Genomic DNA, 12,371 nt, shown 5'->3' with positions numbered 1-12,371 from the left:
GAAATTAAGATGTTCAAAAACATTAAAATGATACTATTGAATTATTGCCTGGTTTCATTTACATAGGTTTACGCGCTTATTTATTCATACTCAGAAATGAATTAATAAATTATTTATTTTTGAAAACACTTACCATATTTTGTAAAATTCATACAATAAATATCATAACCGATTAAAAATAAGAATTAAACTAAAAATCTAAATCTAAGGAGCTGAGGCATTGTGCCCAAGAAGTTGGTTACATAAATTAAATATGTAAAGTGTATGAGTATGGTTCAATTTACTTCTAATGTCAACTCCACTGCTCGCTAACGTCTTCTTACAGTGCAATAAAAACTCCGAGGCCTAGTGATATCCATCAGACATCCACATATTTATAGCCGTAACATAAAATGTAATCACAAAATCAAATATATATTTTGATGGACTAGAACCCACAATAACGTGAATTTTGTTCTTTATGGCTAATTTTAAATCCTTAAGTTAAAAGTATTACTTAAGTAACTTATAATGAATTGTAAAATGATTTCTCAAAATGGTTCTTGGCTACCTGGCTTCCTCCTTCGAACATTTGGACTAGCTTCCTTAATTACGTAACTAATCGTTAACCTAGTAATTAATCAAACTAGTCGCTACCTACTTATTGAACCATAGTACAATCCGTATGTAATCAGTATAAAATAATATACAATGCAAAACGTTAATCACTATGCAGCAATTAAACATTAACGTAAAGTGATACCTAAATTATTTACACATTCACATTCCGGCGACGAGATGTCGGTCGCCGCAACTTATCTGCACCTATTTATAACCTACGTGACATAATTACTTATAATGAACGAATAACAATATCTGTCGCTTGAGGAGTCTGTGTGTGACTCTGTTTCACGCACTGGCATACGTACACTCAATCAAAGTTGACCTGTAGGCCGCTGTGCAAGCTCATCATACTGCTGTGAACACGTCAATAAACGTGTTGTGGCATGGTGCTTTTCAGTCGAAATCAGCATAAACTTTAAATCATAGACTGTGAAACAATTGACTGCTACTTACGCACATACGACTAAAAAGCACCTTCAGAAAAGTTTCCACAGGGGACTACAAATTAAATTAGTTAACTGTACTTACATAAAACTAAAAGCAAATGCACAAATCAGGCGACCAATCCAATGATAGCTTGTGATGGTTCAAACACGACTACCTAAGCGTGCGTGACGCACATACACGTTACAATCGTAAATAAATATGCACATGAGTATAGTAAAAAATAATAATTTATATTTACATTAAGAGAATATGGCACATCTTCAACGATATCGACCGCTCGCCTTCTCTCACTCCCGGGCGCGAGCTCTAATACTCTAAACGTGTTCACTGTCGGGTCAGCGTGTAATGCGCCTACAAAATTTCGTGACATCATAATACCAATTAAAATACCGGTGGGTAAGTAAATATTCATCGCCGAATAATACACAGTAAAGCTAAAATTCGTCCGTCGATCGGAATCCCGGGCCGACGCGGTCGCGGCGCGACCGCCGACTACAACTAGACATTCGAATCGCACGAGTACATAAAAATATATCAGTCTATAGAGCGAAGCGTTCACTCACTTAGCCTACGAGCCGTCCTAGACGGGTCCACGCCGGGGCACCCGTGTCATGTAAACACCCGCCGGAGTCGCCGTGCGGGAGCGGCGTCAGGTCCCGCTAGCCGCAGATGTTGACATAGCAGGGGTCGGGTCGGGCGCCCGCCGCTCAGCTCGGCGGCGGCGGCGGCGGGCGCGCCAGGCGCGGCGCGCGCTGGCGGCGGTGGCGCGGGCACGCGCAGCACGTGTCGCCCCGCCGCCGGCGCAGGCACGCGCCGCGCCCGCACCGCTTCTTCACGCACGTCACTTCTCCGTCCTGAAACAAGTACAAAAAGGTAAGCTAATAAATCACTATTATAACAGTCCTTTATCGCCCACTGCTGAGCATAGGCCTCTCTTGCAAGACGCCCTTGTCACGGTCCTGCGCTCCAGCACGAGTCTTATAAGACAGATATCGCGCATCAAAGCGCTACAGCTAGACGCTTTGATGCGTGATATCGGTCTTGTGACTAAATGATTAAGTCAACAGTCATCAAACTCGTTTTCTGAATCAAAATAGAAATGAAAGAGTAAGTAGCGAAAGATTTTACCTTGCAGCGACATGTGACGCATCGCTGCTCGCCGTGCGAGTGTATATTGGGATGCACCTCCTTGCCATTAGGTAACGGTCCGTAGGGGAACTTGCAGCCTCCCTCAGCCAGGATTTCTTCAGCAGTCTTTGGCGCACCTTCTTGATCTTTGATGAGCGTTTCGTCTTCAGGTTTTTTCTGGAAACAATAGAAGAGAACATAATTTATCTCAGAGAAGATTCTTCAAGACGTAGAAGGTTTTTTCAGCTAGAACTTTTTTTTATTCGATAGCGCAAACACCTTTTTGATAGCTAATCAAAATACCACTCCGCGTGCCCCTCATCTGCCGCGTGCGTAACTCACTTGTGCACGCCGCGCACGTGTCGTACCTATCCGGCCAAGTAGCAGCCATGGAACTTGTCACATAATGCTATCCGTCATCTAAAGCAATGGATAGTAAGCTAGTGAACTGACCTCCGGACAAACTCGGCAGCACGCCTTCTTGTCGGGCCTGTACGCCTCCTTATCCGAACACTTGAGCGGCGGGCACCGCACCCGTGGACATTTCACTTGACGCGTGGGAAACTCGCACGTGCACACCGCACACGTATCGTACCCGCCCGGCACCAAGTATGGATGCCAGGACGAGCCAGGCGCATGGTATTGCCCGGCTAGGTGGCAGCCGTGGGACTCGTTCCATACCGCTGTCGTCGAATCTGAAAAAGCAACCATTCTGATTTTAATCTTGAGGCATATTTTACTCGATGATGGTTTTCAGTCTGCAATCAGCTTGGCTGATTCATTTAGTTGTAACTTGTAACATGACATTATATGTAATAATTTCATTATTTTAATGGACAACTTCATGATCTTGTACATCACATTTCTAGCTAGTCTGACTTTTCATGTATTTATACTTGTAATGGATCATTAATCTGAATCTGAATCTAAATACCATTCAAATATCTGATATTTATTATAAAGAGGTGAACTCACTTGTGCAAATAGGGCAGCATTGGCCTGGAGGCTGAATAGTTGGCACAGCACAGTTGACGGGTGGACACCTCACTGGATCGCAGCGGAGGACGCCATGCTCGCAGCCGCACATGTGACACGACTGGAAAAAGGGAAAAAGTTGGTTAATAATTTTATCCTGGTGTTATGATACAATCTTATACCTACAAGTGACATCATCATTGATATTCTAAAGATTATTCAAACAGTGTCAGCCAGAGCGGTAAACACGACCTGACAGGTGTAGTGTGCCCGTAGCTAGACTTTCTTACATGCGAATATGTTAAGCGGCTGCTACCAATGATAAATCATTAGGAGACTAAGCTAGACGGCGCACAGAACTCGACGCTAAGCGCGATGAGCTAAAAGCCAGACCACCTGTGGCTATTACTTACAATTATGTCGGAGGGGTGCTGACCTGCCGCGAGTGTGACCGCACATTCGTAGCAAAAAACGTGCCACCTACGTCGCTCTCAATCATTAGGAGACACGAGGGTGACAATCCTAAAGATCATTCATCAATAATGAACAAGGTACACTGTACAGTAAGTGAATTTGCAGTTTTTAGGAAACAAGTGTTTATTTTTATCATCACATCTTTTCCATCAGCCATGACAGCGAAGATCACTCAACGTACCTCAGATGACAACCACTGCACACCGTCGTCGTAAAATCTCTCACTGTAGTAGCAGAAGGCAGTGTTCGGCAGCGAGTTGTCCATGGGCAATAAGGTCATCTGCTCCAGTGGGTAGTTCATACTCGGACACGTTGTCTGTCGGCCATGTCAGCGAGGGCAGGCACGACTGGAGCATTATCTGGAATCCAACGTACCTCAGCCGACATCCACTGGGCGCCGTCTTCGTAAAATCTTCCATTGTAGTAGCACGAGGCAGTGTTTGGCAACGAGTTGTCTGTGGGCAGCGAGTTTGTCTGCTCCGGGGGGTAGTTGACATTTGGTATGTTGTCCATCGGCCATGTCAGTGAGGGCAGGCACGACTGGGGCACGCTTATCTGGAACAGGCGAATGTAAATTGAGAAAAATGTTGTAAGTTAGTAGATACTTATAAGTTCTCCTCATTTTCCTAAGCGAAACTTGGAACAATTGAACTGATTTAAGTTTAGGCCTTGTTGGTGACCTTACCTAAAAAGTAAAAAGTCCTGTGTTCAAATCTAAAGGGTATTTATTTATTTACTTATGTCCTGTTTCCCTGAGTTATAGAGGTTTTCTGTGCTTTGTATTTATTCGGCTATCCATGAAATGTATTCTAGTCAACAAGCTTACTGTGGTGCTAAGTCGATTTGTATAATAATTGTCCCACTGAGTAATTAGGTATATTATAAGTACATATTAACCCCCTTATTCATAAACGTACTCTAAAGTTATCAAGCCGATAAAGTTCGTTTGTCCCATTCTATCACACAAATACGTCGGAAAAGGACAAACGAACTTTATCGGCTTGATAACTTTAGAGTGCGTTTATGAATAAGGGGGTTAGTATTTTCCATTTTCCATATTAATAAAATAAAGACCTACAAAAGACTTACCTTGTAATTCTTGTCACCTAGGTAAGCAGCATGAAAAAATTACAAGTGTTATTAATGTGTTAAGAAAGCATAAGTAATTATATTACTACAATTAATATAGTAGAAACCTAACTACTGTCTTAACTATAAGATTCGACCTCGTGACGCGAACATGTCTGAACAAAGTATGCGCATAACAATGACTTAGGGCCGGTTGCATCAAACCGTCTGTCATCGTTAAAGCGTTCGTTAAATTTTATTGAATGGGAAGTTCCATAGACGTCTGCTGCGTGACGATGATGTGTCTGTTAAATGTGGTTGATGCAACTGGCCCTTAATGTAACCACAATATACTTCAAAAGATGGACATAATCATAGCAAACCCGCGAACGTAATGTTCTAAATCTCAAACCCTTAACGTAAAATAGGTAACGGTAGGTTACCTGTGGTAACCGCGTGCGCAACAACGCAGTGTCGTTATCCGGCGCCCTCAGGTCCAGGTACGCAGCGCCAGCGTACAGAGCTGCCAGCTCAGCAGGATGGGGCTCCAGCACGCAGCCCTCCATGCCGGCCAGCATTCGCGAGTTGGCGCCCGACGCCGCGTGGGTCTCGAGGAAGGCAGACCACACGCCTGGGTTGCTGGTTACTACCACCTTAACAAGAGCAAGAGGTAAATAAAAGTACCTACTCGTAATAGTATAAGGGCCACTTGTACCAATGAAAATGGATTAACCCTCGGGTAAACCCACCATTTTATATGGAATTTGACAGTTGACAGCCCACTAACCCTGAGTTAAATTGTTGGTGCAAGTGGGCCTAAAAAGAGCATCGAAGAACTTTAGTCAAGAAATTGCATACCTACACTATTGTAGATTATTTAGATCCTGTGAGAAAATATTAGCAATGCGTTGCTCAACATGAAGATGTCTTCTTTCTAATATTAACGTGGATCAATATAATGTATAATGTATCTAGAATTATGCTAAGAAAATGTAACAGGAATCAATGTAACCCTTCCGTTTCTGCTTGATAAGTCAACTAAGATAGGCAGACTCTAAAAACTTTCTATAACTTCATAGAAAGTTTTTAGAAGTCTGCCTATTTTAGCTTAGCTTAGTACTTGATTTCGTCCGACAACAACGGTTGAACAGCAAGAGATTTGGAGTAAGTTTAGTAAAAGTTACCTCATAATGAATTCCACAAAGAGAATCAACCGACAGCCAAGCGAGACCAGCGACGGGAGTAGCGGAAGACGGGTGCGCGTGCGTCGGTTCGGCGGAGCAATGCTGGGCCCTCGCCTGCCGCGTCCGGCAGCGGCCGAGACATAAGGCGGCCGCGGAGAACAGGGGGGCCTGGAAACACGACATAAAAAGATTAATTTTAGGATTCGTGAATTGTTCTTCGTCGCATTAAGCTTTATTTAGCACTAGCTTTTGCCCGCGGCTTCGCTCGCGTTAGAAAGAGACAAAAAGTAGCCTATGTCACTCTCCATCCCTTCAACTCGCATGCGGATACCGGATACATTGCGGAATAGGTATTGAAGTGACATCCAATCAACCCACTGTCGAAATGCCGCATTCTAATGAAAGTCTCATGGAAGTTCTCGCACCGTGTAAATTGGCCCTTATGTATGGTGCACATACATCGTTTTTGATAGGTAAAGAAGTTATTAGGTACGCATAGTCGAATCCGTAACTTTTGATGCTGTATTGCATTAAATTTAACATTTTGCAACTTTTATAGTGATTATGATTAAGTAGTTAACAATAGGATAAATGGGATTCAAGAATTCTTGGAAACTAGGCACTCAATACGATAAGGCCAACAAGTCTGCCCTTCAACTGTAGTAGTGTCTACAATTTACAAGTTGCAGTAGGCATTTTCCCTTTCCCTTGAGTGGTTTCTCAGAAGCTGCCGGTACAGTGTGAACATACTCGTTGAGATACATAATCAGATAAAGAATGAGTCAGTTTCTTCTTTGCAAGAAACAGTTCAGCCACAGTTGCTGGCCGATAATTGATTCCATTTTGTTTTTTTTTTGTTTACACCACTACACTATCCATAGTCGCTACTTGCAATATGTGCCGTATTCAATCAAAATGGCTACTTTCATAAATCTTTAATTTGAAATCAACCAAATTGTCACATATGGTCACAATTGCCTACTTTCTCAAGTTTGGGACTGGGTCTTTTACCAGTTTTACCTACCACGTAAATTCTTTCCGGTGACCAAATCAACAACCTGTATATGTATCTGAATTTTTAATAACTTACCAACATCAGCTCCAATATGAACAGCCAACTGATCTTCGTACAACGGTGGGAAAATGCGAGCACTTGGTCGAGCCAGAACTCCCATTCTTGTATCCAGAATTTCAACTTGAGAATGTCGTTTTCCTTGCTCTTCCACTAGAGTAATTTTTGGATCAGTGATTCCCAAATTTTCGACCTAAAAATAAATTATTGAATTTATTACACACGGACAAAAAGCCACCAGAACGTGCGCGTCGAGTTGATTAGCGTAAAACGATTGGTGCCTTGGATTAAAACGAATTAATTACTCAGCGAAATCACAAATTGAAGTACATTTAAGAAAACAAATATGGCTCTTCAACGGACATCCCTTAAAAAAAACTTGCGACGTAAATTAACAATAGAAGATGCGAACGTGCGAAGACGATTACCTGAATAAAATCATCAACAACAAAACTGATAGAAGAGAATATCCAAGAGATCCCTCCTTATCAATATACAGCACAGCCATGCCTTCAGGAGCAAGAGAGGCGGGTGCCCTTTCTGCCAACAGTGGGGAATGGAACACCTCGCAAGCAGCTCTCTGCCTGACGCTTCCTGAAATGCGGCGCTCAGGGGCTCCTTCCGCTTCTACAGTCAGAAGTAGACGGCCCCGTGATAGTGAGCGTAGTTCTGCTGCTGATACCGGAGTTGATACTTCAAGGACGTTTATCTCGTAGCTTGGTTTAGGTACAGGTTGGATCTATGGATACAAGAAATGTACGATTATAATAGAATAGAAATCAATGAAAATGCTCCTCGTTACGGAGCGAAACATGTCGAGCGGCCTTCGACAATTTTACGTGAGTTACCCGATTTTACATGTCATGTTTAACATGTCAGTGTCTCACGGTAGTTTTATTATTAGAATAGAAATTCATTAATTTAACGCCACAACGCCCACAAAACAAAAATTTACGACGAAATTGATTCTACCACTCAGCATAATGCCAAACTATCCATAGCGCTGGTTGGTACAGTCACCGCCATAAATAAGTGACGATTTTTGTACCTTGTCGTTTTTAATCGTTTGACAATTTCGTATGACATTTCAAACAGGACGTTAATGTGACAAGTAGGAATGACTTTGTCTAGGTTAATTAATTTCCAACACTTGTTTTCAAGACAAGACTGATTACAGTTATGTACTTATCATTATGACAATTCCGTACCTCGTCTATAATAGTCTGATTTTTCTCCGGCAGTGTGAGCATCACCTGACAGCATGATCTTTGCCAGACGGCGGGAAGACTCCGTTGTAAATCAGAGCTAGGTGTAAGCTGGGCGCTGCTCCAGCGGCACCAGTAACTACTGCGGTCCCACCCCACCATCCAGGTTCTTGGCCAGGCAGGCGAACGTCGTCGCAAGCTCCGTTCGCGAAGACTGCAGGTGGCTGTTCGGGCTCCAGGAGTGATGTAAACATTTCCGTGGATAGTGCCGGATACCTGGTCAAAAAATAAATAATCTTTTTAGTCATAATTTTCTGAGAGTTACTATATTTTTAGCCCCCGACGCAAAAACTAACTTATGTTTGACGTGTCTGTCTGTCTGTCTATTTGTCGTTCTGTGTGTGTGTCTGCCTGTGGCATCATAGCTCCCGAACGGAAGAACCGATTTTGATTTAGGTTTTTTTTTTGTTTGATAGCTGAATTAGTCGGGAGTGTTCTTAGCCATGTTTCATGAATCGGCCCAATATGTCGGGGGTATTTTTTTTTCAAAATTTTAATTTTGTGGTTATATCTTATGTAGGTGCCTACACAATACGCGTACAAAACAAGTCATGACGATCAAACCTATAGTGTATTATAGCAGTTTTATAGCATACGTCTTAATTCCTTTACCTACTTTAATTGGGTATTTTTATTTTAAAGTTAGAAGAAAAAGTATAGACATAATTTACTTCTGATGACACCATTCTTCTGTTAACACCATAAACTAACTTTTAATAACACGGAAAGGTGCGTCCTAACCTAATAGCAGCGGGAAACTAGAGCATCGAGTCTAGTAAACAAACGTGACGTAACCAGCGACGCGTATATTTGAGAAGATGAATGCGTGTTTTAACTTTTAACACTTTCGTCTGGGCGTCTTGTTGCGCGAGTATTTATTTATATGCCACTACTACGACAATGTGCGTAAATAAAGCTCATTAACACAACTATTTCAATACGTTTTTTCTATGATTCTATAATTTAGTTTGCAGGATACGTTCGCAATTGAAATTCTAGTCACAACGATAATGGTAAATTAACGATCGTCATTTGAATGTGAGTCTTGGAAATTAGGAACCGCTTGGGTAGGTACCTACGTGTAAGAAGCGTGGGCATGGGAACTGCTTCTTGGTAGTTTTCCTATCTCAATACCAGTAAAGGCGGTACTTTCCGCAATTCATCACACAGTTAGTTAATTTACAATACACAGCGTGCTATAAGGCTGTCGGCTCACAATTCTCAGAATGATTGCTTCAAGGGCACTTTATCATGGCGATCTATTTTAGCGAATCATTGATCCCAGGGGGAAAATATGTGTTTAGCAACACATATTTTCCCCCTGGGACTTAGCAGTCAGTCTGCTGAAAATATAGCTAAGAGAAAATAGTTGTTTATGCTTATGAAAAAATGCCAATGCGATCATTAGTTAATTTACAATATCTGGGAAAATATGTGTTGCTAAGTCAGTCTGCTGAAAATATAGCTAAGAGAAAATAGTTGTTTATGCTTATGAAAAAATGCCAATGTTTATTATCAGTATACGCATTTATCTGTAATTACTTGGAATAAAATAACTCGAAATGGTTGATATACTCAGCAAAATTTTGTATAAACCTGTTAATGCGACCGCTCAAAGTGCTATCCATGGAGTTGTTCTTTTCATCACCCCATATCAAAGCCACGTATAAGGAACCCTCGCGGAGCAACCGCTTGTACTCGCGAGGCACCCGGCGCCAGACGCCACACAACTGTAAAGAACAGATTAGCGGTAAGAATTAATACTCATTAGCGGTAAGAGTGGATACTCAGAAACGCAACGGAACTAGCTACCAACCAAGAGATTGATATCATTTAAGTACCTTCTCAGTTTTTTCTTCATACGTCGCGTGGACTCCTTTGGCCTTTTTCAAAGGATGCTCAAGCAATAATCTCTCCCCTCTGTCCAAAAACGATAGAGCCCTCGGAGGTGTCATCGAAGGCCCCAAGATGACCGACCAATACAGGTGGCGTCGTCGGAAAGTGAACCGAGCCGTGGCTACCCCTGGAGCCACTGGCACTCCTGTCATGTCATCGCGGCGAATGCACAGCGGAGATCGACCCGTCAGAAGTGCGCCAAAATCTGGAAATTAAAGTTAAAAGCTACATGACGGATAACATGGAAGTAGAAACAGCTTATCAATATTATCATTAAGTTTCAAAATAATTATCAGATAAGCATCCTTACGTTTCATACTTAGTTCATCTTCCTCGGGACCCATTACAACCATCGGGCTATCCTCGAGTGCTGAAACAACAAAATAAAATTTTAAAGCGTATGTTCATAATCTGCAACAGATGGTTAATTAAATACCAATTTAAACCAAAAATTAGATACCAAAAGATCATATCAGACAAAATGTGTCACCAAATGCTCTGCTTTTATTCAGTGCTTTGATATTTAACATTGGCACAGCTATCCATAGACATTTTCTGCTATACAACATTGTAAGTAACTATAACTAAGCGCTTTCACCATTCCGTCACTATTCCGTTCTAGTAGACATATAGTTTAGCTAATAATCGCACTGGTTATATTACTGTACTATTGCTAGTAATTTGACGTGTAATGTTAATGTATAATTTTGTAAGATAAGAGGAAGTAATGGTAGCAATAAAGTTATTTGCAAGTCGGTTGCGTAGGCATTATTATACGCCAATGAAGACCCTGCAGTTCGCAAGACCCTGTCGACCCCTCCATTCGGGTTGATTGGATCAAATGTTATTCAATCGTAGCAGGCCGTCTAGACGGCGACAGCAGAATTTGTGTTTTGCATAGCTTTCTTGTTGGGTCTTGCACTGGACGGAAATAGAGAGAGCACTGACATTTCACGCGACAGTTTGATGGCACCCGATTTGTCGATATGCACGGTTCTTGCATTTGATTGTAAAATACCATATTTTAGCTTCTGCTAACAGACAATCGTTTTATGACCATTATGTACGCTGTCATAATTTAGAAGTTATGTATTTTATTACATACCATATATTTCTTATACATATAGTAGTTTAGTCAGTAGTAGTGCTAAAGTTCATACGTTTTATTTAATGCACCCACTTACATACCGATATGAAAAATATGGTTATGTAAAAACAGTAATTAAACTAATCGTTAATATCAGAAACATATCTAAGAACACAGTTGCTGACAAATATATAAAGGAAAGCCACGAAGCTAAATAAGTATGTTTAATATGAATATTGCCCTACAGATAGGTAGGTAGTTCGTTAACTCATATATATGTAGATAAACCTAATCGTATATATAAATTGAATTAAAATCACAGCACAGTGCAGCACAAGAATTACAGATGCACAGTAAACATTCATACCAGTGAAATATGACGACGGGACCTGTTTACGCATTCAGTTATGCCCGAAGACAGATCGTAATCCATAATAATTCATTATAGGCCGGAGACGGACCGAATTTATTGGCACGAGGCGCCACGGAGGCGTCGTGCGGCGTTGAAGCTCTAGGATATTTGCAAGTGCACTAAGTGTTGAGCCAAAGCATACTTTACACAAATCGACCAATGGTAAAATTGTGCATGTAGATTGTAGGTAGGTATTACAAAGTTCTTCGAGTATGCAAACATAAATCTAGCACATAAGAATCTAGATGCCAAAAAATAGATATTTATTATAAGGTACAAATTTGGAAGCTAGCGATTTTACTAACTTAACATAAAACCTGAGCAAAAATATATGACTACGCGCCATGTTGCGGAATTTCATTAGAACTATTTTCTTCATATTAAACTGAACTGTCACTCCATACATCAGTAAAACAGCGCCCTCCTGATAATGACAATATTTTTGGTCTGACCCCGTAGCCGAATGGCATTTCTCCGACGCGAAACGAAAACGAAACGCCGAGAAAGGTAAATCTCGCTCTGTCGCGCCATAACGCGCTCGCGCGTACCCAGGGTACGTAGCCAAATGGCACAAACGCTCACGAAACGAAACGCTCGTAGATATCTATCTCTATCGCTCTTGCGTATTGGCGCGACAAAGCCCGACTACCTTTCGCGGCGTTTCGTTTTCGTTTCGCGTCGCAGAAATGCCATTCGGCTACGGCACTAGACTTTACCAACTGGTATTTTAAAGAAAATAAATGTCATTGATATCTGTGAA

General features: G+C 41.5%; 2 protein-coding genes across 3 annotated transcripts; both read right to left on the bottom strand.

The window, feature by feature from the left end:
* Positions 1-156: 156 nt before the first annotated feature.
* LOC125230645 (dorsal-ventral patterning protein Sog-like) lies at positions 157-7,146 on the bottom strand. 2 transcript variants are annotated; one of them, XM_048135873.1, is made up of 9 exons: positions 6,970-7,146; positions 5,880-6,047; positions 5,139-5,348; positions 4,003-4,182; positions 3,154-3,274; positions 2,632-2,873; positions 2,179-2,355; positions 1,879-1,904; positions 157-1,797 (listed from the first exon to the last, which is right to left on the bottom strand). In XM_048135873.1, exons 1-9 carry the CDS (start codon positions 6,973-6,975, stop codon positions 1,758-1,760), a joined length of 1,170 nt encoding a protein of 389 aa, XP_047991830.1. In that variant the 5' UTR covers positions 6,976-7,146; the 3' UTR covers positions 157-1,757. The 2 variants fall into 2 exon arrangements, with proteins under 2 accessions (XP_047991830.1, XP_047991829.1); XM_048135872.1 differs by having other exon boundaries at positions 157-1,904.
* A 275-nt stretch (positions 7,147-7,421) lies between these two features.
* Positions 7,422-10,311, bottom strand: LOC125230646 (dorsal-ventral patterning protein Sog-like). The gene is made up of 4 exons (XM_048135874.1): positions 10,058-10,311; positions 9,813-9,946; positions 8,160-8,432; positions 7,422-7,690 (listed from the first exon to the last, which is right to left on the bottom strand). The coding sequence occupies exons 1-3, from the start codon at positions 10,262-10,264 to the stop codon at positions 8,201-8,203; spliced, it is 573 nt and encodes a 190-aa protein (XP_047991831.1). The 5' UTR covers positions 10,265-10,311; the 3' UTR covers positions 7,422-7,690; positions 8,160-8,200.
* Between the last annotated feature and the right edge of the window lie 2,060 nt (positions 10,312-12,371).

Source organism: Leguminivora glycinivorella, chromosome 10, assembly GCF_023078275.1.
Source record: "Leguminivora glycinivorella isolate SPB_JAAS2020 chromosome 10, LegGlyc_1.1, whole genome shotgun sequence".
NCBI classification, from domain to species: domain Eukaryota; kingdom Metazoa; phylum Arthropoda; class Insecta; order Lepidoptera; family Tortricidae; genus Leguminivora; species Leguminivora glycinivorella.
This window is presented reverse-complemented; position numbering and strand designations above follow the sequence as displayed.